This window comes from Eumetopias jubatus, unplaced genomic scaffold (genome assembly GCF_037043125.1).
Source record: "Eumetopias jubatus isolate StellerSeaLion01/CBP00866 unplaced genomic scaffold, mEumJub1_p1.0 scaffold_3, whole genome shotgun sequence".
NCBI classification, from domain to species: domain Eukaryota; kingdom Metazoa; phylum Chordata; class Mammalia; order Carnivora; family Otariidae; genus Eumetopias; species Eumetopias jubatus.
In genome coordinates this window covers 116,039,777-116,067,676 of record NW_028274809.1, presented here as the reverse complement: position 1 = coordinate 116,067,676, position 27,900 = coordinate 116,039,777, and the positions used below count along the sequence as shown (strand labels likewise).

The following is a 27,900-nucleotide window of genomic DNA, read 5'->3' as shown; positions in this document are numbered from 1 at the left end:
CAACATACGCCTCACATCCCAGAACCAAGAGCACACCCAAGCCACAAAAGCTGTCCCCTGGAGAAACAAGGCAATGGGACTAGTAGCCTCTTTGCTCTTCTCACCACTAGGCCACAACTTCTCAAATCAATAGCTTCCTCGACGGTACTTTTAAAACATGAACACAAAATGACCTTTAAAAATATTCCCCTTGCTCTTGCTCATCTGGCAACTTACATAAATAAGAAAACAAACCAAAAAAAAACACATGTCCATGCACACACTTAAAACAGCAGAAGGTAGGGCATTTGACTTTCTTCCACTTCTGACATTCAGACCCAGAGGACAATAAACTAGACATCACCAAAATACAGATGTCCTTTTTTTTTTGTTTAAGATTTTATTTATTTAAGAGAGAGAGCAAGAACAAGAGCACAATAAGGGGGAGCAGCAGAGGGAGAGGGAGAGGGAGAAGCAGGCTCCCCGCGGTGCAGGAAGCCTGACACGGGGCTCAAACCCAGGGTCGGCAGACGCTTAACCGACTGAGCCCCCCCAGGCGCCCTCTTTACATGCACACACCTGAGACACAATTTAGCACACTGAGTTCATAGAGAGTAGCCAGGCAGGATCCATCACGTCCTTGCACTGGAGTAAGTCAGGAGAGCAAAGGGAGAAAGGGAGAGAATTTGACAAAATCAACAGTCCAATGTGAGGCCGGCTCCCCTATTTCTTTTACGAACCGGAGGCTTAACACCCACTCCAAAGCACACAGGGCCTGCCCGCACCTCCTGATGGGTGCTCTTCCAAGCCCCGAAAGGGCTTCTGACACAATATTATCTCACTGGACAAGTTCTTCTTAAATCAAACAGGGCAAAGCAAAAAGAAAAAACAACGTGTCTGTCAAGGACAGATTCGACTGTCAAGGACAGAAACGACGGGAAAGCTTTGGAAGGCTGATGCAGGGTTCATAGGGACAAAATGAATTGCGGGGAGTGAGAAGTCCTCCACGGCTCCCCCCTCGGAGGGATTACTCCACTGGGGTTCCAGGAGGAGCTCCGCCCTCAGGAGGAGGGGGTGAGCATCGGAGAGGCAGCCCTTCACCTCACTCCACATGGAAACCTAGAAGTGCATTCTTCTGAGAAAACACAACCCCGGCCCTCCCCTGCACTGGAGGATGAGGCTGCATGTGATTTCTCTTTCATCTCTATTAAGACTGACGAAATAAAAATAGTGTGTTAAAGACATTACCAGCAATTTTAGTCTTTACTTCCATCTGTATAATAAATATTCTCCTCACAGACAAGATTATTCCTGGCTAAAAATGCCTGGTTTGGGTTTGCTGTGATTAAGTAAATTTTCTAAACAAATTGTTTTTGTTTTTTTCTTCTTACCTAATAAAATGGACCAGCGTATGGAACTGTATGCTGAACCTTTAGTTCCTCAAAAAACATGAAAAACTAATTCATTTTAAGCTTGCTTTTTCTCAGCAGGAAATCATATCACCTGACAGACATTTTACTTAAAAAATAGAACACTTCTTTCTTCTTTTGGAACCATGAGTGATGTACTAGTCCTGCTTGCTTTACAGAGCTACCGGACCTCTCGTACAATGGCCTTTGTTGGATTAGAAACACAGACAACATCACCTCAGCAGAAGACAGGTAGTTTTTGCATGCTGGTGAAGAGCCCAACTGTGGCGTCAAAGGCCCATGCACATCCCAGCTTTGCCCTTCACTAGCTGTGGGACATTTACGACTCTGTCCTTAACCTCCACAAGCCTCAGTAACTTCAGCTTTCAAGCAGGTTAGTATCTTCAGACAGGGCCATTACAAATACGCAAAGAACATGCCTGGCACAGAGGAAGCCCTCCATAAACAATGGTGGTTGGTGACATTATGTTAACATCATAACCTCTCACAACTGGGAGGAACTTTGGAAAACAGCTAATACAACTTCTCCTGTTAAATACATGGGACAGTGAGACCCAGATGTGAAATGACTTGGCCCTGGTCTCTGCCACAGGATCTCGTTATTATGGGAATGAAGCCACTAGAGCAAGAAGTTTCCAGGAGCCCTACTGGAGGCGCCGCACTCCGGAGACCAGTCCCTTCTGGGTTTTTTTGGCTTTTCACTAAACACTGTGATTCCTCCAGACCTCCTCCTCCAGGGAGGCTTCTGGTGCTGTTTCCAAAGGGCCAGGCACTAGAGAGGGCTGCACAGGGGAAAGGCTAGGGCTCGCACACCATGCTCAGGAATTACACGAAGCAACTGTTACTCTTAAGACTCCTATGTGCTTCCTTCCCTCTTTACCTTAACAAAATGTAATTTTTAGAAAACACTATTCGCTTTGCAGGAGGAATGCGTAGAGATTATGAACAAAAGTCTACAGTGGTAGGGACATCACAATCTAGCAAGGGAACACATTTGTTTTCAGTATTTATGAAAAGATTCTCATTATATATGTTTTGAGGGGTTTTTTTAGTCTACCAAACAAACAAAAAAACCTTTTTTTAAAAAAGTTATAAGCTAGGAAACTGAACTAGCCTTTTCACTGCTCTATTTCCCCTGGCAGGCTATTATAGCATTTTTTATATACACATAATAGAACTTTTTAGGCAACCCAGAAAATAAAGTGAATTATCCCATTTAAAACAGCATCATCTATAGCCAGAACTTTTTGTGATGGTTAAGAGTTCAATTGCCTCCTACGCGGAAGGGTTGTCTGACTTCAGTTAACAAGTTAAATGAGATCGTGCAGACATTACATTGCAAAAGCGCTGGTACATTTCAGCTCCTGTAATTATGACACAATTAGTATAATGCCACTCAGATAAACTGACATACCTTAAAAATTAAAACGATCATTAAAATTAAAGACCCTGTTACTTTTTTATGCCATGTATATTCTTTTAAATAATTTCTTCCTCTTATTGGGGATTACATTAACGTGTGATTTCTGCTTTGGAGAGACAGATAAAATAGCAAGATTTACAGAATTACTCTCTTTATGATCACACTTTAGAACTCAGTGACAAAATACTTAGTCGAGGTGACTATACTTACGTATTTGTACCCCGCAGTGATTTTTCTAAATTAAAAATAAGCAAACGAGTGCAAATTGGGACAGCAAAAACATATTAGCCTGTATTCTTCTATATATGCAGTGAAGGAAAAAAAGTTTCTGCCTTCCAATCAACTATACACTTTAGAATTATAGAACTCAGATGTTTTAAAACTCACCACATGTTTCCAATGCAGACAGTTTATAGAGTATTCCACTATAAAGTGATCAATTCTTGTTTTATTGTATTTCCATGTTTTAATTTTTTTTTCTTTAGATTATTTAACTATAGCTGTTTATGGCATACCTATCTTTGAACTGTTGGATTATATCACTAGGCTTGGGTGGAGAATGTGGATTTAATTCAAAAGTCTACTAAAGTCCATGCTTTGGAACAAAATCTGGTGAATGTTAGCAACTATGGAAACCTCTTTTCATTTTATATCATCAAATTCTAAGCAGTGGGAAAAACTGAAATTAAAACTTCAAAACTTTTACGAATCCTATTAAAACCAAAGAATGAGATAATAATGTGAAAATTACAGCACACCCTAGGGAATGCTTAGGAATGTTATAAGACATAAACTCATATAGACACCACTTAAAATATTAGACAATTGGAAAATGTGTAATCCACATGGGCATTACTATGCCCAATTCATATCTATACCCTCTTAAAAACTGAAATCAGAATTTTCAAAATTTGAGGCTCAACAGTTCTCATGGAAAACATATAGGCTTATGGCATGCTGCCATTTTAAAACATGATTTCCATATTCCTTTGTATATATAAATACATTTATAAATATGTTTATAAATATATATGGTGTAGCTTTAACCACACTATACAAAATGGTTGCATTTATTCAACTCAGTGGGTCACTTAAACTAGTTGCACAAACCAGTCCAACCCGTAAATCCAAGGTCAGTGACTACACAGAAACTAACTCGATAGTAGAGTTCCCAAACATTTTGCAAGTTAATGATTTGATGCAATCACTCATTCTCATATCTCCCGTTTATTACAGTCGTGGTATTTAAACCTCCCTCAACCACAATTACTCGTACAGATGTACTCTTCCTCATTAATAATCTAGCAGTAAAGTCTTAATGGGAGTTGTTGCAAGGATCGGGGTGATTAAATATAATGACTAAAGGACCATTAATAAGAAGCCAGGTCTTTTAACTCTTCTCTCCTGGGAGAAGTCCCCAAATGGACAGAAAGCAACAAACACAGAGGAGAATAGGCAAGAGGGCACTATTTCTTACTTTATTAGACTCCAATTCAGAGCCAACCCCCCGGCACCTTGATATGGCTCCCCGTAAGCCCCGTCTTTCAAATCCCCACTGTTCCAGAGGGGCCTGCTTTCTTTCCATGATCTCAGAATTGTGGGAACAATTAGATCAGTTGTGTCTGGTCAATGTAAACAAAATGAAGCAAGGAGGCAGGCAGTTTTTCATTTGGTCTCATCAAAGTATAGAGAAAATTAAGAATTCCGACATTCTCTCCACTCCTCCCCCTCCAAACACTAAACAAAACAAACACAAACCACCCTTTCTCCAGGAGCAGCTTACTTGGGTATTTGCGGATTCAAAGGCCAGGCCCAGTCTGAATCCAGGCGCACACGGACCCTTTCTAGGCTGTGTGCTCACCAGCCTTGTGGCACCAACAATGCCGCCAAGGACAGAACCTGCCCCAGACAGGCTAGACAATTCAGGGGCCTTCCTTAGAAGCCACTATAGACACGGATACTTGTTTAGCAAATCTTAATAGCTCGTCAACTTGTACTCCATTTCCAGAGACGTAGTCCCACAGGGGAAAGAAAACCTTGCTCCAGGTACACGAGGATTCAAATTTGAGAAGTCCAGTGTTCACTTTAGGAAATTTTGTTGCTTGTGCCCGTATGCAGACAATGCACGTTTAATGCTTCCACTGAGAACCTTACAGGAAAAAATCATGAAACTTCTTTTAGGATCTTAGAACACCAGAGTAAAAAGAAATCACATGTAACATTTCTTACCCTAGATGATGATCTGGCAAGAGTAGCCAGTCATCCAGCGACCACTGAAAATACATATCAAAGACCTGCAAACGCTGAAGAAACCTCACAGTGCATAGCGCAAGAGGGAAGAGCCCAGAGCAGAGGGAACACCTTGGAAGAATCTGACTGACACACCATGGCGGAAACCCATCCCGCTGAGAGGAGGAGGGGAAATTAAGGAAATACGGGATCCAAAAAGACAAAGACAATTGAGTCCAACTACTTTGTTTCCATAATAACCATTAAATATACCGTAGGGAGTGGAATCGGAAAAGAAAAATGTGCCAAAGGTTTTCTATGATAGACAAACCGGGTTAAATTAAGAACTTGGTTTGTAGAAATAAAATTAAGAGAAACCGAAAAATGAACCAATACAATGACAGTGGAAGCCCAAAGACTATTTTTGAAGAACTAAAAGATTCATGGAATTTCCTTACATAAAGGAATGCCAAACTTACACACACACACACACACACACACACACACACACACACACACACACGAGTCTGGGAGCAGTGGGCGGGTTGATTAATAATCCTGGGCCTCAATTTCCTTATCTGTAAAATGAGGGAACTGGACTAAGACATTTCTAAGGTCTCTTTGGGTCTAAGATTCTAGGGATTCAGTCTTGGAACATCAAAATGGAGAAAGCAGAGCTATCCACAAAAACTCTGGAAGGACACACTGAACAGGAAATGGAAAAAGAAACTGCAGTGGAGGAAAATAAGGAAAGAAACCAAATAAAATGTGCTGCATCAATTGCCCACTGCAGAGAGGGTGGGGGCAGCTGATCAGAAATGCAGACTGAATTAATGCTTCCAGAAGCAGCCACGGGAATGAGGTTGCTGTTTCGAGGAAGAAAGGAGGATAAGGAAGAAGACATCACTTTGGCACAAGGAGCCCCTCCTTTCTTCTCCCTGGGAGACCATCAGGATGATCCCGTCCTGGAAGGTGTCTTGACCACTACGTCCTTGCACTTTAGGGCCCACCACCATCCTCTTCACCATGTTGGCCACCAGAAACATGCCGGACCCACAAACCCTACATCATAAGCTCTCCCTCAGAGAACTTACTTGGGAGAAAAAACAAGTCTTGCAAGAAAATAAAAAGTCAGCAATGTCGTAGAGCACTAAAACCGAACGGGAAAGCTGGATGTGGGCATAAGGCAGACAAAATGCAACATCAAAGATAAATAATACCAGAACTCTTGAACTTCTCAAATACCCCCAGCCAATGCTCATGGGCCCCTACACCCCCATCCCCACCCCCAACACCCACAGAGAAACCCTACATAAAATCGCAAAGCAGATAAAGCCTGTCTCTGGCATCCCCTCTACTTCCTGGGTCCCCAGCTCCTAGCTCCCGCTGTACTCATGCCAGCCCAGATTTCTCTGGAACCAAACTTCTCCTCCCACCCCTGAACTTGTGATATATAAATGGCCCTGCTCTCTTAGAAAGTGACCGGTGTGGCTGTCCCTTCCCCTTTGTAACATGAAGGTGGCTGTGTCTAAGTCTCTCAGGGCCCCTCTCTCTGCTAGAGTGGAACAACCCACTTCCAATAGTAATCAGGGCTAATACCATCAACTAATAATTCCATCGCTCCAAAACCAAATTCATATGCTGACATAGATCCTTTTTTATAAAACAGTGCTTTAATCCTGAAAAACCAATTCTGATGGTAGACATTTCAGGTGCTGTGACAGCCTGGTGAATCCACTAATGTGTGAACATTAGAAAAAAAAAGAATTACAATAGTACTGAAGTAAATTAAATCCCAAAGAAACTTCTTTAACTATGTGGATAAAATAATAACGAGCTACATATAAAAATAAAGTATCTAAAATTAACCTTGATAAGCAAGGCTTTATGGTTAACATTTTAAAGTATGATTCAAGGGATGCAGGAACGAAGGAAATTTATATTTATTTTCATAGACTGCGTCATACATCTTCATTCCAGAATTCAAACTTGCGAGAAACACACTTTCTGTGCATCTCGTGTCCAGTAAGGAGTATGAGAGGCTGTACCAGGGCAGCGTTCCACCACGGCCACACTCATCCATGAAGAATGCTAAGGGAACAAGCCTGCACTAACGAGCCACTGCGAGCCAAGCAGTGTGCTGGCTGTTTTATGGGCTTCGTCTTCTCTAATCCTCACGGCAATGCTGTGATGCGGCTGTCATTAGCCCTGTCTCACAGTTATAGCTCAGCAAGTTTGAGCAGACTGCCCAAGGTCGCACAGCAAGTGAGCAATAGAGCTGGGATGCTAAGCTTTGTGTTTCCACTACTCCCTGCTTTACCTCCAGCTTCAAACCGTTCCAAATGCAAGTAAACAGGCTTCGATATTCCATCAAAACACTGCAAACTGAAAATGAACTTGAAAGATGGAGAAAGAAAAAGAATACAGGCCAAGTCAACACAGCCAAGAGAAAACTATCTGAAACACAGCAATTCATGTGGAAAATGGATGGAGGGATGAAATCTGGAGCAGAGGGTGGACAGCAATTACGTGAGAACATACAAAGCAACATGGCAGCTAAATGGGCAAAAATCATTCCATGCAAAGCAATCACATCGCGCACCACAGGGAAAGGGATGTCTTTGGTGTGACCTTGGCAAGTCTGTTCTGGAATACCGCATTGAGCTTTGAGCACTTCATTACAAAGGAAAAGCAAATCATGACGGAGATTTCAGTGAATTACAATACACGCGACAAAAAGAATAAGAAAAGAAGGGATCGACTTATGTCAGGATTTTAAGGATTTATAAAGAGGACAAAGGAAGACAGCTCTGTATATGTCCCTCCCACGTAACACCATAACCTTTTAATCCTGAGGGGGAGCCCTTGGCAGCAGGGGTGTCATAACGCAAGTCAGTCATAACACTTTGGTCAATCAATACATAACCTTGTTTTTTGTGGGTTTCTATTTAAGTTAATGTTGTAGATTCTTTAACAACAAACTCACCGACAACACAGCAGCAACAGCACTGTGGCACACACTCACCCAAGTCTCTCTTACTTAGCTGGTGTGCTCGGTAAGACACATCACAGCCATCTCGCATTTAGAAACACCAGACAGCACTTCAGTACTATGCTTTGGGGGCATTCTAAACACTGAAATCACCAACAAAAAGCACAAAAAAGGAAAAATGTGGCACTAAATAGATCCCCAAAAGGACACTTTTTTATAGTGTGAGCTGAAGCAAGAAGGCAGAGCATCGCCTGGCAGGACCTCTGCTGGAAATGTGCCCATCAGGCCATTCCCTTCTGCTTCTCCTTGGATGTCTGCAGATGATATGGAAGTGCCACCAGTAATGACTTCGGGATCACAAGCAAATTTAGTAAGAGAAGCAGAAGGCTCTGCAATTCAGAACCAGTCTGTGAAACAGGCTCTGGTGAGGAGGAGTTCAGGTTGTGTGTGACCAACAATCCATTCTGAACCGAGAGGTGATGCTGGGGAGGTAAGATGGAGGATGGGGTGAGGGCAAGTAGCAAGTAAGTGAGGAGTAGAAGAAGCAGGGAGTGCTTGGAGGCAGTCAGCTTGTGCCTCTGTAGCCCCCAGTGTTGTTTTCTCTTGGTGGTCCTCATGCTCCCCAATTTACACATTAACCAGATTTCATGCGTGCAGGGAGGCTCAGGACAAGAAAGCCATTAGTCAGCATTGCCAGTCAACTATGTAAGTGAAATATCCATTGCACAGATATGCTGCTCTTTTCAAATGTATATATGAACTGTTCTGTAACACATTCATTTTACAATGTTAATGAATTCACAGTAGGTTTTGTCGCAATGTATTTTTTTTTTCAATCAAAAGACACAAGCACAGAGGCCCCTGGGTGGCCCAGTTGGTGAAGCCCTCTGACTCCTGATTTCAGCTCAGGTCTTGATCTCAGCATTGTGAGATCGAGCCCTTCCTCAGGCTCCGTGCTCAGTGGGGTCTGCTTGAGATTCTCTCTCTCCCTCTCCCTCTGCCCCTACCACCCACCACCTCACGTGCCCCCCAAATAAATAAATCTTTTTAAAAAGTGGGGGGATGTCTGGGTGGCTCAGTCGGCTAAGTGTCTGCCTTCGGCTCAGGTCATGATCACAGGGTCCTGGGATCGAGCCCCACATCGGGCTCCCGGCTCAGTGGGGAGCCTGCTTCTCCCTCTCCTTCTGCGTGCCGCTCCCCCTGCTTGTGCTCTCTCTTTCTCTGACAAATAAATAAAGTTTTTTTAAAAAAAGGCAGAAGCACAATTACTATCCTGTGGATCTCCCTAACATTTTTTATCAAAAAGAGAGCCTTATACACAAAATGGTCAGGAACCACTCTGGTCTGCACATCAACCCTTCTAATCTTCATAAATTAGGTGTTTAGGAGCCAGGATCCACAAGGTCTTCTTAGAAAGAAACAAACAAACAAACAAGTGATTTGGGATCCCACTGACAATATATTCATACTTGCAACATGTAATAAGTGCCAACTGCATGCAAGACACTGTTTTAAGTACTGGCAGTTCCATAGGAAACAAAAGTAAGCAAGTCCCTGCCTCCATGGAGCTACTCTTTATGAAATGGAATTCTAGTAGGGACACAGAAGAACTAGGTGCCAGTGGAGACTCTGCCCCAAGAAACGGCCACACGCTCAAGCCTTCCTCATCAGACTTCTTGGGCAGACACTGAGGCCACAGAGCTTCCGCAAACGCAGCAGTGTGGAGCAGGGAATATGAGTAAAACCAAGGGCAGGAAACAGAAGGGATCTTGTGTGAAGCCTGCACCTGTCATGAGGAAGATTCTACTCCAAGACTCCTGAGCCTGAACAAAGACCACTGCTGAGCATGTTGCCTGGTACCCAGGACCATCCTCCTCCAGACGAGATGAGAGCAATCTCCTGAGCTATTAATGATTAAAACCAAGTCCTTTCCAAGGCCTTTGTCTCCAGACCTGTGTTCTGTGACTTTGGTCATTACTAATGTGGGATGTTTTAAACATGTCTCAGTAAATCAGTAAAGCTAATCCACTAAACAACATATACTTAACTAAAATTAAATAAACAAATAGATACATTTGTTAAAAGATGATTTTCCACGAATTAATGGCCATTGGTACAGATGCTAAGGAAACAAACAAACCACAAAATAAAAACTAGGCTACTAGAAAGAAAAAAAAACTGTTCCAAAATCATATCTATAAAGGAAATACTAAATCCTTCTCTAATACATGGTTAATTCTGGTAAAATTATTTTGTATTCACAAAAATGGATGGCAACTCTTATGCATATGTTTTGAACAAAGTTTATTCATTCACCTACATTCAAATCGTAATTTGTCACTATCTATGTGACCCTGAGTAAGCCACTAAGCCACTAAACCCTCACTCTCCCCATCTCTAAAACAAGGACAGTGTATGAACTAAATCAAATAATATAGAAGATGCTCTTCTGAGGAGCTGCCCTCTTTATCATCAAAGAATTATTACTCGATCCTTTGAAAACCGGCAACGTCATATGCAGTATAAGGTAATGCTCTATTTCCCAAAACATCCGTTTAAAACCACCTATTTCCATAGCATACTGCTGTCAAGTAGATTACTAAACAAATGACCCTTTTCATTTCCTTTATATGAATTACATTCTTTGGAGACTATCTACAGGACATGCCTAAACATCTATCATCAAAGTAATCTGAACTGACAAACCACAGTGACAAATTGCTAAGTCTAGTGGTGCCTTGCCTTTGGTACGATATCCTGTTCCACAAACACACTAGTTTATTCTGCTCGTTCAAAAGTTGCTCACAATTGTCAATGCAGGATGCCCAATGGAGACAAGAAGGTCTCTGATACACTGCCAGGCTCAAGCTGCCTCTCCAGCATACCACTAAGCCTCCTTGCTGGACTTCACACCTACTGTGATGGGATATTTTCAAAACTGGCATCTGCAGACCCCCAGAAGACAAAGAACCTAATTTAGAGAGCACTGCAGCCCTCCAAATTAGGTCCTTTGTCTTCACTTGGTCTTTTCATTTCATGAAAAAGGGATTGTTTTAAGGCTATTCTGGACCCCCCCAGATGACCACTTGTAACTGTATACTGCCACCCAAGAACGTATTTGTGCTAAGTAGTGCTAATTAGTGCTACTTTCACCACCAGGGCTAATAAGAAAAGAGAAAGACATACCTAGCACATCATCTGGTCTCCCAGGAATTAGAATAGGAAGACTTGAGGGTTAGGGGCACAACTGTCTTCCTCAGGTGCTCAAAGGAACAGGTGTGCTCAGCTCAAAAAAAGCTTTAGGGCCACACGGACAGTGAAGCAGCATCTTAGCCTCAGTCATATACCATCTTCCATCACACTAACTCAATCACGCCAATCTGGATTTTATTGGTCTTAGAGGTTAGTGCAAATTTTAACATTAATATGTTTCGAATTGGAGTTGCTAAAGAAGTATAAGAAGTTCGTGTTGGAATGAATCATGGAGCACTACATCAAAAACTAATGATGTACTGTATGGTGACTAACATAACATAATAAAATAAAATAAAATAAAATAAAATAAAATAAAATAAAATAAAATAAAAATTTGTGTTGGTTCATATTCAAATGACATAGTCATGATCATTTAAATCAGTATGTGTTTCTAAGGATCTCAGAGATTTTATGTTTTCCTCTTAAAGAGATTTATAGGGGCACCTGGGTGGCTCAGTTGGTTAAATGTCTACCTTCTGCTCAGGTCGTGATCTCATGGTCCTGGGATCGAGCCCCACATCGGGCTCCTTACTCAGCGGGGAGTCTGCTTCTCCCTCTCCCACTGCCATTCCCCTTGTTTGTGCTCTCACTCGCTCCCTCTCTCTCTCATAAATAAATAAAATCTTTTTAAGAAAATAGAGAGATTGATATATTCTTTCATTCTGGGACAAGTAGATCTATAGGGTCTCTCCCCCCTCTACCCCACACCATGGAGACACCTTGCAAGGGAAATTCTTTGACTTATATACCTCTAACCCAGTAGAGACAACTGCCCTGACCAATGTATTTTTTAAGTTCATGTGCATAGGAAACACAGTCAAAAATCCATCACACCTAGTTATTACATGGATTCATATAAACCAGGGCCCAATTGTGTCTCTAGAAACATAACAACCAAATCTACTAGGAAATACATGTTTTATAAGCATCTCCATCAGGTTGATGGTCAGGTTCCAAAGCACTGGTCTGAGGGCTGCAAGAACTAGGCATGAGTCACTCTGTCATCTACAAAGTTTGGATCTTTAAATAAGGAAGAAGAGGACCCTGTAAGAGGACAACCACATACTAGGTAGTGCTATCAACCACAGTGCCCAAATTCAGTGAGGCTCTGCATCTATGTGGGTCGTGACAGGCTGAAGAGCCAGTTCAGCAAACACTGACCATATGCCAACTGCACCGAACGTGTACTGCTGGGCCTTTAAAAAACAGAAAGATTATAAAGACAGAGAATCTGACTCCTAGAAATTTAATCTAGTGGAAAAGACCAACAGGAATTAAAATTCTGGACAGAAAAAAGTAAGTGCTATAAAAGGGATACAAACCCAAAATCTGCACATCATCCTTTTGTATCACTTTTACAGATTCTATGCTCTACTTTCCTGTATCATTACAATTTTAATGATTGTGCTACCTTTTTTAATGAAAAGGTGAAATATCTTTCATTAAATGCAAGCTTCTTAAAGGAGATTAATTTTTTTCATGGCATTCTTTTTAAAAGAGATATTTATTACAGTCAATTACTCTTGATGCTTTAAAGTATCTTGATAACAGGGGCGCCTGGGTGGCTCAAATGGTTAAGCGTCTGCCTTCAGCTTGGGCCATGATCCCAGGGTCCTGGGATAGAGCCCTGCATCAGGTTCCCTGCTCAGTGGGGAGCCTTCTTCTCCCTCTGCCCTTCCCCCTGCTTGTGTGCTCTCTCTCTCCGACAAATAAATAAAATTTTTTTTAAAAAAATAAAGTATCTTGATAACATTCAGATAAATTAGATTAAGACTCTAAAAGTAACTATCCAAGCCTTACTTCTAGTCTCCTTGATACAAACAAAAGTGACAAATGTAAACTAATACTCTAATAAACTATAATCTTCTGTGTGTGTGTGTGTGTGTGTGTGTGTGTGTGTGTGTGTGTGCCCGCACATGCACGATCTAACACCCTTTCTCTGACTCAGGCAGGATACTCTAATCTTACATTTGAAAGCTCATGTGCCCTAACTTGTCTGCCCTGCCTTTTCTGAGACTCCTATTCCTCCCTCAAGATCCAGTGTAAATGTTACCACCCAATTTCCTCAAGCAGTTACTTAAACACTCTTTTGGACCCCCAAGATGTTTGTGTGTTTCTCTAATACAAGCACACAGCACTCTGCACTGAATTATTTATAAATACATGCCTACTACCAGATTTTGGGATCTTTGTTGCACAGTAATGCACTCAGCACAGTGCTGGGCACATAGTGGGTATAAATGTTTACGAATGAAGGAGCAAACGAAGGAATTGATGCCTGGGTGAATTAACACATGAATTCAAGCATTGAACCCCACCCCAGAGCCAGAATCTTTCAGGTTGTCCTGAAATCATATCATGATACACAATAGCGATCGTATTTTTCCTATTGCCACATTCTAATAGGGTACCAGAATTCCATGCATTTTTCTGAAGAACTATGACCCCTTTCACCTCTGGCTTTTTAGATACATTCCTAACATAAACTTGGAAACCAAAGAATTACACAGATGAAAAGAGAAAATTTATCCTAAAATACATTTTAAATTAATATTTGCTATATTTTGCTTTACTTTTTGAGGGGAAATCTGCTATTTCCCCAGATCTCCTATTTACCTTCTTTCATAATAAGGTAAGTGTTCTCAAGGTTTCCCCAATGTTTAGAAACTTCCCCGCTTTAGTGTACTGAGCTTTACCCAACTTCATATAGGTAAAAATTCTTTAAGCTGCAATTTTTAGTGTACAATTGACCCTTGAGCAACACAGGGGTAGGGGCACTCACCTCCTGCCCAGTCAAAAATCTGCTTATAACTTTTGACTGCCCCCAAACTGAACTACTGATAGCCTACTATTGCCTGGAAGTCTTACCAAAAACATAAAACAATTAACACATATTTTGTACATTATATGGGTTACATACTATAGCCTTAACAATAAAGTTAGCTAGAGAAAAGACAGTGTTAAGAAAATCACAAGGAAGAGAAAATACATTTATAGTATTGTACTGTATTTATTGAAAAGAGAAAACGCCTGCCTGGAAGTGTACCCACACAGTCCAAATACATGTTGATCAAGGGTCAACTGTATTTAATAATAGAATTATCACCTGTTTCTTTTCTTTCCTTCTCCCAGTCTCATCACAATGAAAATGTAATGTTTTTGTCACTCCTCATGTCCACTGCCACATCAGATATGATAACCACAAACCCAAAGGAAAATGTGATTCCTAGCCACAGAGGAGCACAGATCTTATCTCCATTCCCCTCTCCTGCCTTAGGTACAACCAAAAGGAAGACCATCTGGCTATCCAGAAAGCTTTCTTCCCAGCTCTGTACATTACAGGCAAAAAGATCTCGATGTGTAAGCATTTTGTGTACATAAAGAACATCATGCATGAGGCAGACAAGACTCAGGAGTAGCCTAAAAAATCCAAAGCATAAATTCTTGAGATCCAGACTAGGAAAAGACACTCCAGACATCAAAGTCAAGCTATTCATCTCATAGAGGAGGAGAACAAGGGCCCAGCACCTCACTAGTGGCAGACACAGAACGAGAGCACAAGTCTCCTGACTCCTTGCCATGCTTTCGCCATTACACTACCTCTTTCCAGCCCCAGCCCCAGCCCCCTTGGGAGGGACACACCAGGGATGGCATACCACTGTCCAACTCAGCATGGGAATGAAGAGGTGGATTCTCCCTTCCAGCGGAGTTCTCAGTACGCCTGACAACACAAGCAGACCCGGTGAGGTCCACACCCATGTGTTTCATGAAACATCAAAATAAATAACAATGCTTAGTTCATTTCAATCCAACAAGTGTTTATTGAGCCCCTACCACAGGCAGATGCAGCAAAGTGGTTGGTGAAAAGTCCTGAATGCTAGGCTAAAGCACGCGGGCGTTCGCCTTCAAAGGCAAGATATGAAGGGATCCACACTGAGAAGTGACACTCATATGTGAGATTTGAAAGGTGATTCTCCCATGAGTGTGGAGAATGGACTGGAGAGGGGAGAAGCCGGATGCAGAGAAGCTGCGGGAGATACTCTTCCACAAAAGAAATCACAATTTGGAAAAGCACTCCTTATTATACTTTCCTCCGGGCAGTTTCCAAGCCTGAAGATACTCTTTATGTGAGAAACTGTGCATTTTCAAGCACAGGAGGAAATGGAGGCCTTTTCTCAGACTCGCCCCTTTGCCTAGCTGGGGTTCCATGGTGGCGCTGTCAGCAAGCTGTGTGGCTTTGCAGCCACATAGCAGTGGAGGTGGGAGGCGTCCTCCCAGCCACACTCTGTGTGCTCAAAAAGCCCTACACGAGGCAGTCGGGCTTCCCAGAAAACATGCCAAGATGGGGTTCTCCAACTTTCTGCCACCTGGCCACAATTTCAGGCAGGACTGTCACTGATATTCATTGGGTCTACATTCAGGGTATCTTCTACAGCCTGCACTCTGTTCTCAGCCTGTGCTGCAGACGGGGGCACACAAAGGCAGGGGAGCAGCCAGAGGAGAGGAGAGATGAGCAAGAAGCCACGGCAAGAGTCCAGACAGGGAGATGAGGCTTGGCTGGACAGCAAACATAGAGGCCACCACTCTCCTTGTCAACCAAGAAACTGCGGGAGGCTGTCATGCTGGTGATTTCATCTGAAAGACTGGTCATCTCTCTCTGGGGGAGGGTACTCTGCAGGGGTGTGCAAGGTGGTCCATGGAACGGTGAACAAAAATGGCCTCTATTCGTGTTAACTCATTTGTCACAAACTTTTAAAATGTTTACCTTAATACAAGTTTTATAAAATAAAATAATCTCTATGAACTATATTTTATGTATTGAATCTTTAAGTAATTTAATATATACTGTTGAGATTCATACTCAAAAAAAATTGTTTTGGTGGTGGTATGTGATCAAAGAAGTCTGGAAACCATGATGATAAACCATGGAACCTTCCACCCACTAAAAGCTGGATTGTGCCCTACACACAAGAAGCAGTTTATCAAGTTCAACTGTGACCAACTTAATTTTATCCATAAATTAAATCTCTATATACCTAAGAGTGAAAACAATTGAGGGGGTGACAAAAGGAGAACATCATTTTATGTTTTAAAACTGTGAAAGCTGGGGCACCTGGGTGGCTCAGTCGGCTAAGCATCTGACTCTGGATTTTGGCTCAGGTCATGATCTCAGGGTCGTGAGGCTGGGCTCCGTGCTGGGTGTGGAGCCTGCTTAAGATCTCTCCCTCTCCCTCTCTCCCTCTATAATAATAATAATATATAATAATAATAATATGGAACGCTTCCTTATACCTTCTATCTTTGCACTTAAAAGTGCTGACAAAGATAATTTAGGCCATAAATAACTTTATCTAAACCACAAACTGTGTTTAAAAAGCTAAACCCAATCCTATGCTTAAAAACATATTTTAAAATAATCTATTCTCTCAAGGAAGCACTTTTTTAAACAAGACTTAAATATCTAACAAAATCAACCAATCTAGATTCAAATTTTACCAAGGCAGAAAAACCAATCTTACACCATTAAAAATGGTGTGTGCTGTATTCAAATTACACAGGCCATTTCTTGTCATCTGGAGTGTTTGAGTAAAAATTTGATACCATTCCAACCCTTGCATGTGTGCATGTGTGTACACATTATATATATTTACTAATATGTGGATAAGAAAGGCGTAGACCTAGAAAATGTTTCTCCTAATTATATATGAAAATCCCCTTCATTTCAGTTTCCCATTCTGAGTTTCTTTTAATTTTCAACTTGCTATAGATTCTAATCAATGTTCTCCTTTGTAGATAATGTGAATTAAATTCTCATTTGGCCACCAATAATGGCAAGGAAAAACCAAAGGTTGATTTCACTATAAGCCTCTTGTTGAAAACTCAAATTAGTATATAGTAACTAGTAATCTATGATCCACACGCATACATTTAGCAAAAATGTATCAAGTTCCTATGGTGTAGCATGCACTGTAGTTTAGAAACTCTGCTAGCACAAGTAAAGAGATAGCAAAGATGTAAAGTCAGTCCCCTTCTCTCAAAGCAGAAGCGGGGACTTTGTCTCATTCACTGCTGTCCCCGAGCACACGGAAAAGCACTTGGCACCTGCCAGGCTATAATAAACACTTCTTCACTGCCTCCTTCAAGGAGCTTACAACCCAGTAGAGATGGGAAGTGAGACAGGAAAAAAAAAACCTCATAATACTTGCAAATAATTATAATATTTTTATATTCTTATTCACATACAAGAATGTCTGACAATAATTTCCATCTCCCTCTTCTCTACATAATGAAAGTCTTATGTAGCTCAAAGAAAGAGGTTTATACTCACTGCACAGTTGTCTATTTCTAGTTTTAATTACACTGCTTTGCAAAGCTTAGGAGAAGATAATTTCAATTCATTTCAAAAATAACTTCCATTCAATACAAAATATGGGATTTTTCACACTTGTGAATTTTTTATTTACTTGATAATGAAAATGGTTTGGCATATAAATAAAGCATTTTCTTAGAAACTTTGGTCTAGTGAAGATCCAGGGCTGATATCTATAAATAAGAACAAAATGGTTTTTCTCAAAAAGCAAGAACTTATACTCTCTCCAAACAGACTCAGTTTCATTTCTAGATATTTATAATCTAGAGAAAATGCAGTTCAAATCAAATGTGAAGCATAAGGATTGGCAAAGTCTCTCCCAGTACTTACTGATCCATACAGCTCCCCCTTCTCATTCATCCCGAGGTAGAGTCCACTGTCCACGCCTCGAATGCTGACCAGGCCCACTGCTATACTGATAAATTCCAGAATGCCTATGAGACAAATGGCAGAGGGCAAAAGACAGGTCAGAGCACAGAGCAATTCCTAAGTCTCAGCATCCCTCGGACTTTTTAGGAGGACACTGAGCCCAGTTCCCAACTTGGATAATCTCACACTCATTAAAGAAGTTTCTTCTCTTAAAACCACTTCCAAAAGAACTGATTTTTCAGCTAAACTCTATCTTATAATAATGATACAAAAATACTTACCAACACAACACAGAACAAAACATTTTAAAAATGAAAAAGCTACTATTTATAGATACCCTAAGAAGTGATATGACAGATAAGCCAAAATACATCTCCTAATCAACCTTACAAGAGTATAATTTAAGAGAAAAACAACTTACTCCCACTTTGTAAATATGAAATCAAGTATTTGTGTATGGGCGTATATTGGAAAACATTCTATTCAGAGAATGGTCTTCTGTCCCTTAAAACAAGAGTACCAGGTGCTAACCAAAGACCTGATTAGTTTATATGGAACAATAAACCAAGATAAAGTTATTGTATAACTTTATTGAGCTCCATCTGGAAAATTAAAATAGCCTACATATATCCCAAATATTTCTGCTTACACAAAGTATGGATTTTTACTGTACTTATCTAAGCCTCAAAGAGCTAGTTAAGCAATTAAGATAACATAATATTCTGGAGGTGGGGGGGGAATACTGATACCAAAAATCCTCTTGATTTAAAATAGGCATGGGGCACCTGGGTGGCTCAGTTGGTTAAGTGACTGCCTTCCACTCAGGTCATGATCCTAGAGTCCCAGGATGGAGTCCCACATCGGGCTCCCTGCTCAGCAGGGAGTCTGCTTCTCCCTCTGACCCTCCCCCCTCTCATATGCTCTCTCTATCTCATTCTCTCTCAAATAAAATCTTTAAAAAAATAAAAAAATAAAAATAAAATAGGCATGGAAGACTATATCTCAAAATCAAACGAACATAATGATCTTCTTTTCTCCCCCCTTCTTTCCCCTTGCTTACCTCACTAAGAATAATAACACCTAAGCTGGGTATGAATCCAGAATTTTATGGCCCTAACCATATTGTTGTTTTAAGATGATTACCCACCTGTATATTTGGGACAATGCTAGTATTACTTGTGCTTAGCCATTTGCTCAAGTTTGTTATAAAGTGCTACACTTTGTGTAGACCTTGAGTTAACACTTACCAAATACTAAGTTCTTATTTTAAAAGTATCTTTAAATATTGAAAAATTCACTTATAGTTAAGAGTTTAGGAAAAAACTAAGGATAAAAGTATGCTATAGGTAGTCTCGTGTGACTAATAAAAAAGCACTTACATGGATTTTTAAACAATTAATTTTGCAACTCTCACAAAGTAGACTGTGTGGCAATCGAAAGAAGATATGCACTACATAAATCTGAGGAAGCAAAGGATTTCAAGGCAATGTAAAAAAAGAAGAGAGATTTCTTACAAAGGGGTATTCTTAATTCTTTGATAAGCACAAAATATAACAAATATCTTGTGTTTACATTTTATAGAATATCTATCTGGATATGCAAAACTATTTTCATAAAATGGGAAATAGTGTATGGAAAAAATATAAAGGGAAATTACAAATTGCATTTGGGATCTGATAAGCTGCTACTCTGTATCAGAAGATGCGTCTAAAAGCAGCTAGTTTATTACGAGCCTTCCCTACCTCACAAAGCAAATGGGAAGATAAATAAGGAAATACCTCCATGAGATTCATTTCGTGTGAGAGGCCCTCCCTTACTGATGCAATTATTTCATTTCATTGTACTATTTTCAATTCTTATGATTAAAAAATAACTTACATTGTGGCATTTTATTACCATTAGGAGCCATATGCATATGAACCTCTTGTTAGCTACCTGAAAACACACCACAATATAGGTCGTAGTGATTCTGAAATTAGTGTAAGGAATTCATCGATGTCCAATTGTCCTTATAAAATGACAGGACACATTTTGCCCCGGTTGAGGTCTGACCACTTTAATATCCTATGTCAAGGGGGAAGAGTTTAATCACAAAACTAAAAGACACTTGTACCTTCCAACAGGGTCTTTGATGACCTCTTGGTTTTTTCCTAGTGAGGAGGCAGAACTAATCATGAATATTCATCATCATCATCACCCACCAGGCCCCAAAACACAGGGTGTGTGCGATCTTACAAAACCATCTGACTAGCTTGTCTTTAGAACAGCAAGAAGACTATCAGTAAACCACAACAATGACAATTGTAATAGCTTGAACACTTGAGCATTTAGTCTGTGCCAAACGAGAGGCCTTCTTTCACTCAATCCTCAGAATAACTCTCAGCATTACAATATGTTCATCTCCAGCTCACAAATGGGGACATTGAGGTTTAAAAATGTTAAGTAACTTGCCCTAAGCAATCAGACATCAAAGCCTAAATCCTTATTGATTATGTACCTCTTATCACTGTTTTTACCTTTTTTTCATGTGTCCGTGATTTCTATACCATTTTTATATAGTCATTCCCTTACTGGTGACTAGAAGATGTTACCTAGATCAGATTCTACAGACCCAATGAGCAGGACTAGAAGTAGCAGAGAAAATGAAGAGCAGGTAAGTTCCTGGGACTGTGCTCTCTCATCATGCCAAATTTGGGAAGATGGGCATCTCCTATGTATGTAGACATTTACCCAAATTTTTTATGTGCACAGAGTTAACGTCTATTAAACGACTTAAGTACTGAAATTATTATTATATACTTTAGAAATGAAAGTGTTAAGATACCTATCTTGTTTCTTTTTCTGGCATCAACAAGATAGCTGTTAATTCATATGCACTGACCTATTTGATCAACAAATTATTATTGAGTGACCATTATAAGCCAAGAAACATGCCATTTGTTAAATATACAAAGATGAATAAAATATAGCCTAAGCCCTATAGCCTCAAAGAGCTTATCATCTAGTGGAAGGAAAGACAAATAGATAAATATAACAATGTGGTGAAGGCAGTGAGAAGGAGATGCTTAGGGTACGGCCACTCAGGTTTGGGAAGGGGAGTCAGAGGGGGCCTCCTGAAAGTGAGACCAGTTTCTGAGGGGCTCTCCCCGGGAAACGGAACTACCTATGTAGTACCCCAGGTGGGAAAGATTTCATCATCTCACACCACCGTCCAGATCTCTGTAGCTCCTTGAAAAACAGGGACCTCAAAAGAACAGCCCAGCCTTTTATGAGGTCACCTCAGTGATCCAAGGGCAAGCAGAACACTTGATCGTGTGAGTCACAGCATTCCCCCCCACACACAGAGAGAACACCAATGTTGTAAGGTCAGAAAGACCTGACAGCCTGGCAACAAGATCCCCAACGCCCAGATTGGAATCCTTAACATTCCTGGTACCATCTTGTCCACAAGAAACTCCATAACCTCCACCAAGTCAACGAACCTCTCTCTGGGCCTGAGCCAAGCAAGTGCTTTCAACCATACTCATTCGGGTACAGCCCACTCCCCACGTTATCTGTTTGCGTGAGTGTGCAGTACAGAGGGCTGATGCATCCATAGCAACCTAGGAGAAGTCTTCGGTGTAGAAACATTTCAATGTTTAATGAGCAACAGGAGAGGAAGGGAAGGGCAAGGAAGAGAAGAAAGAAGACTGGAAGAGAGGGAGGGAGGGAATGGTGGACTTGTGCCTGATGTTAAAACTGTGACCCTCACGTGTGTGCCATGGTGGGCTGTTTCTCCTCTTCAGCAGACACAACCAAGACATCCTCAATTCAGAAGGGCCACCGTCATGGGTAGTGATGGAGTGACAGGGGAAGCACAGGGTCAGTGGCTAGTGGCATTTGGCTCTTCTCTTTCACAGCAGCCAACAGTTCCTTTGAGGATGTGCTCGCTGGGCCCAAGGGGGTCTGATGGGGTCTGACATCATCTCTGGTCCACAAGAGGCCACAACAGTTCCTGGGACTACTTTCAGAAAATGACCACACCAGACTCAATCCTTGCTCCAGACTTGCTAGGTATTACTGGTCAGCCCAGAGCTCTGTTCAAATGGACCATTAACCCAAAGCTGGCCCAGCTCCCAAGAGCCCCTCGGCACTGAGCCTCACCTTCCAAGGCCATAATAAGACTAGCCATGGCAAATGGGAGGACAGGCAGAAGCGGCTCCACTCTGGCCCATGCTAAACAACCCTCTAGCCTAAAAGCCCCCAACACTTAACAGAGCTGCATTCTTTAGAGGACAAGAATGTATGCAGACTGTGGAGAGAGGCATGACATGAAGCTTTCGAAAATAGATTAAACCCCCTCCCTACAGAGCTCCCTGCTCACCCAGAGAATCCCACACCAGGGCTGCCAAATCAATCATCTCAAAGCCTGGGACAGAGTAAGTCCGAGTCTGTAGCAACTTGAGGAAATCTCAGAGTTTCCTTAGGAAATGACTGACTAAAGGGGAGTTTACAACTCCAATTTTTCAAGAATCTGAACCAATCCAGAAAATAACACCTTAAATAGGAAGTCTTTCCCTTAGTGAGATATTGAACAGGAAGCCCCAGGTCATGCTTGTCTGGGGTCCTGATGAAGTCCGGCCTTTTAGAGCCACCACTCCAGGCCAAAGGGCAGACTGCAGAGAGCATGCCATCATCCCACAAAGTCAGGCGGTCAATCCACTCAGGCTTCCTTGTGCCAAGTTAAATAGCAGATCAGGACCAACGCTCACTCTTTTATTATTCTGCATTACCATTTCCTCAGTTGATTTTCTGCTCACTTTTTTCTGTCTAGCAAGTACTTTAAAAAGAAAAATATATATATATGTGTGTATGTATGAAATGAAACCTCTCGCTCCCCCAGCCTACTACCCAGAAATACAATTCCTCCTTCCTTTTCTCCATGCTCAACCTTATCTCCACACCACCACCCCCAAAGGAAAAAACAAAGGGCTCTCTCAAGGTCCCACCTAAGTTGTCACTGCCGCAGCTCCTGCCCCGCCCCCACGTCCCCTGCACTGCCGCTGCTGTGTCACCGCCAAGCTTGCCAGCAGCTGCAGTCACCGGCGGCTGCATGGGGGTGGCAAAAATCATCTTTCCAGCACGTTTCCTTCTGCCGGTTCATTGCACGTAGAAATGCACCTTCTATTTTAATCAAGGTGTAAAGCTACCCCCACTGCAGCTACTCTTTTCTAGAGAATCAGAAGAGAAACTGGGTGAGACAAAATCCCCTGAAGGGAGTAGGGATGAGGAGAGGGAGGCTGCAGATGAGGGAGGGAGGAGGGCAGAAGGAGAGGCTGCGGGGAGCTAGCTGGAGCGCCAGGTGTGGCGAGCTGCCGCAGCCCCCCGGCCCCCTGCCGGAGCCCGCTAGCTCCGCGGCCCTCCCCTCTCACTGCCGGCCGGGTCCTAGCGCCCACGAGCCCAGCCCTCCTTCCGGGCGGGGCTGGGAAAGCAAGGGTAGGAGGCTCCCGGCACTCGCACCTCGCTGCAAAGGTTGCTAATATTGGGACCTGCCGCAGCGGTAGCAGCGGGAGACCGCGGCACTGCTGTCACCCCGGGGGCCGCTTCTCTCTGCAACCGGATGAAAGACTTAAATAACCCTCCTGCCTCACCCTCCTTCCCCACCCCCACTGCGCACAGCCACCCACTCAGCTCCATCCAAAAGAGGGTGAGTGGTACAGCGGAGCGCCAGGCGCGCCCTTCCCCGCAGCCAGCTCCCGGCCGACCCCTGAGCTCGCCTGCTCGGCGACCCTCCCCCCCCAACCCTGGCCAGGGCTCTAGTCCCCTCCCACCCGCACTGCCCCTACCGACCCAGCCAACAGTGCCTAGTGAGTCGAAAGACTAGAGATGTCACTTCCTTGGCGACACCTTTCTCCAACCTCCAGGATTGGGGGTGGGGGAGAAGGTGACGACGTCTAGTTTTTGTTTTATGATCTCTGTTCAGCTGCTGTGCCAGCAGTCCTTGTCCGCTGACCCCAGAACTCGCCTCTCGGGCTCTCTCCGCCCTCGTGGTCCCCACAATTCCACCCCTGAATCCTCACTCTCCCCTGTGGCACTTACTGGATTTCTAATAACTCGACTGCATTTAGCAAACGTCCTACCCTAAAGGTGACTGCGTTTAAAAAAAAGAAGAAGAATCTCATGGGGGGTGGGGACGTGGAGGAACCCCAGCTGGAACATCCCATAATCTCTCCACGCCGGGGCCCAGTCGGGCTGCGCCGGGGTTCCGAGGTGCTCTCTCAAAGGCAGGGCTCGGCTAATGTACACAATGAAGCTGCCCCGGCCTTGCAGCGGTGTACCCCGCCGCGCTCCCCCACCCACCCCCCGCCCAGAGGCCGGGGCCCAAGCCTGGGGGCTGAGACGCAGGCCCGCGAGCCGCGAGCCCTGCTCCCGGAACACCGTTAACAATAGCTCACCGCCCCCTCCGCCCGCCTCCGCGGCCCTTTGTCCCCCCCACCACCACCACACCTTCCCCTGTGGCTCCGGCCTTGTCTGCCAGGGCCCTTGACCCACCTCCCGGGCACAGCGGAGCCACCGACTCTCCGAGACCTGACTGCGTGCTTCAGATGAGGGAGATGGGTCCGAGATGGCACGGGGGAGGTCAGGGGTACGACCTACGGCCAGTCCTCCGTCCCCGCCACCAACTCTCCCGCCGCGGTGCGCGCCTCCGGCGGTTCCCACACCACAAACGACCGCGCTGCCCGGGGCGGCGGCTGTCAGCCCCGCTGGACCCACACTCGCACACAAAGAGAAAGCGAAGGGACTAAACTTTGGCAAAAAAAAAAAAATCTCATTCCCCAAACACGGCCAGAAGTGTGTCAGCCCCTGCCCGTCGCCCCCGGACACAAGGAGTCCCTGCAGCACCGAAGGGCGCACTCCAGCCGGGTAGAAAGGAGGACGGAAACGGAGCGTATTTAGGACCGCGCGGAGCTGGCCCGGCGGCCGCCGAGTGCGCCGGGGGGCCCGGGTTGCAGACGGCACCTGCCGGCTGGGAGCGCGGGAGGATTGGGGCTCCCCCCGCCCAGCGCACCTAGGCCGCCCGCCCACGCCACTAGCCATCAGCCTGCGCGGTGCAGACGTCCAGTGGGTGCCCGCTGAGGCCCGGCACACTCTCGGCTCTCCCACCCACGGCCGCCCACTGCCTGTTGTTCGGGCACTGAACGCTAGGCACTGTAGCAGCCCTTAAAGCGGCCAGATAGAACAGCACTTCTAGTAAAGTTTAGTCTTCGCTTTGCAACAACCAGAGCTGAGTTCATTTCGGCGAGGGGGGGGGGGGTCCAGTTATATTTCAACTGAATAATTGCAAAGCAAAGAGCTACAGCTTTGCCTTTTCTTTCTTTCTTTCTTTTTTCTTTTTTGAGCGGGGAGGGGAGACTGCCAGAAATTCACACTAGTAGGTTCAGCCTGGGGCTTGGGATCGGCCGTGAGCAAAGGGAGAAAATCCTGGGCCTCGTGTATCTGGGACCATCCCCATCCCAGGCCTGAATCTTCCTCACCTTCTGGCATCATCTACAGCCCCACGAGCCTAAACAGATAGTTTAGGCTGTGTTCAACATCTGGCATTAAAGCATGAGGAAGAAAAATCACCACAGGACTTTGTTTTTTACGACCTAGTTTAAGTGTTGTCAGGTGGGTTCACTGAGAAGTTAACTCCTTCCAACAGTCTGGTTGTCCAACTGGCGCTTTCTTTTTAGTAAGTAAGGAAAACACTCTAGAGTCCCTCCATCGGTATTGTGCTCGCTGACACTGTGCTGCTGGGCTCAGGGTAGCCCCGCAGGCACGTGTGTGCAGGCTTTAAAGTGAGCAGAGTCACCAGCACTCGGGTCTGCAGCCCTCAATGCTGAGTCACAAGTACCCTCCTTGGGAAATGAAATCCTCGCAATGCCCTTTAAAATTAGCTCGCAGCTTTTGCACGCGCGCGCACACTCACACCAGAGAGCCACCCAGGAAACCCACACAGGGCTACACACTATAGAAATATGGAGCATAGGTAATAACTTGATAGCTGCAAGGACAAACGCCCCTGGTGAGCGTTCTGCCCCTTCCCGTCATTTTCCCCCAGCGCCTCTGCCTCTGCTGCTCTCGGAGTCTAAAATATGACTTTAGTCCTCCCAACAGAACAATCAGTCAGCAACCTTCGCCTTCGGGGTTTTCAGACCCTCGCGGTGGGAATAAACAATACGCTTAATTTACAATTCAAGCAGTATACTTATCAGAAGAAAAAGAGAAGGAGCAAAAACTTCATTGGGGCACAAGATGATAACCACTGCTTTGAGCAAAAGGCATTTTCAAGTTCTCAGTAGTTAATGATTAAAGCTTTAAACTCGTGGAATCAGTCCATTCAAAAGAAACTTCCTAAACCCGATCTTCCCGAGTATCTGATGCAAAATAACTACAGACTTTTGTTATATTTATAAATCATGCCCTCTTTTCAAAAAAAGTCGGGGAGGGGGGGCTGCCTTTCAATGTAGACTTGCATCAGTGCCAGAGGCAGACCTGCAATTCCCGAGGCTATTTCTTCTTCTTTTTTTTTTTTTTTAGCTGGCAAGACAGAGACAGAGGGACAGATCCTTTCCCGCATCCCCCGCCCGGCCACCACCTTCTTGGTAGTTATAACCCGAACATGTCATCGCCCGGACACTAAAGGGTTAATGGTATACCTACCAAATCGGCTGTGGTCTTTCCTGGTTCCCTGGATAGTACCATTGGGGAAGATTTCTAAGTGAAATCCAGTCCTGCAGTATAGCTGCCTCCGCCTGAGAATCCCCTTTAAATGATCCAAGTCCGTGACTGCGGGTCCCCTGGGAAGCCCCCCTGCTTCGGACTGACCCAGGTGGTCACTTAACAAAACCGGACTGTCCACCGGCAACACGGGCACATTCCCAAACGGTACCGCATCCTGCACACCGAAATAGTTCCCAACTTCACCTAAGGGAGCCATCAGAGGACTCGGCTTTTGGAGCACAAGAATAAACAATAATGACGGTATCAACCCAGAAGATAATTAGGCGAGGTATATCCAACTCCCCTCCCTTACTGCAGTTGCAGAGAGAGAAAAAAAAAAAGGTTCTTTTCTTCAATCCATTAAATGCATAAATAAAAGTAATCTGTTTCACTGGCACAGGTTCAAGGTCAAACCACTGATAGTCTAAGAAACCACCACTTTATACTCACACACTGACATATTGATAAACATATCTATGTATCTCTATAGATAGATCCCCAGCTCTTAGCAGGCAGGAAGGTCTTCATCCCATCCGACCGTAATAAGGAAAAAAAATCCGTAGTTTCTCCATTTGGTTTGAGATCAGAATGACCATAGCAACTTAAATGCCTAGGCGTTATTATAGGGATTTTAAGATGCACGGGCTACGTCAGAATTTACGGATCCCGACTCCAGGAAGGCATGCGCTGTTTTTACTCTAACCGACTCTGCAGACATCAGCATGAATCCTTCAAGGGGAAAAAAATATCTCACGTTGGCGGCGGCGACAAAATCTCCCCTCCTGGTCCCCCCTCCAGAAATAATAATAATTATTAAAAAAACAAAAAGAAAAAAAACTTTAGGCGTCCAAAGCTAGTATCCAGAATTCTCCAGAGGCTCGGCAGATGTCCATTGGCTTAGGACGGGCGGCGAGCGGCGAGCGAGGAGAGCCACGACCGGGAGCTCGCGTGCCGCCCTGGCTGCCGCGAACAGGTGTTGCCGCGCCGGCTCGCGGAGCGTTGTAGCCGGGCGGAGCGCTCCTCCTGCGCAGCCCCCGCCGGCGCGCAGAGTGGCGCAGGCAGCGGCATTGGGCTGGGTTTAAGGTAGCGCCGCGGCCGCCCGGGTTCCCCG

At 43.9% G+C, this 27,900-nt stretch overlaps 1 protein-coding gene across 1 annotated transcript in view; it reads right to left on the bottom strand.

Moving 5' to 3' along the window:
* FGF9 (fibroblast growth factor 9) overlaps nt 1-27,006 on the bottom strand; it is a 28,584-nt gene extending 1,578 nt beyond the window's left edge. The window contains exons 1-2 of the mRNA XM_028106545.2: nt 26,730-27,006; nt 18,009-18,112 (exon numbers count right to left, since the gene is read on the bottom strand). Of these exons, the coding sequence (XP_027962346.1) occupies nt 18,009-18,112; nt 26,730-27,006 (381 nt within the window). The remainder of the gene's footprint in view (nt 1-18,008; nt 18,113-26,729) is intronic.
* Between the last annotated feature and the right edge of the window lie 894 nt (nt 27,007-27,900).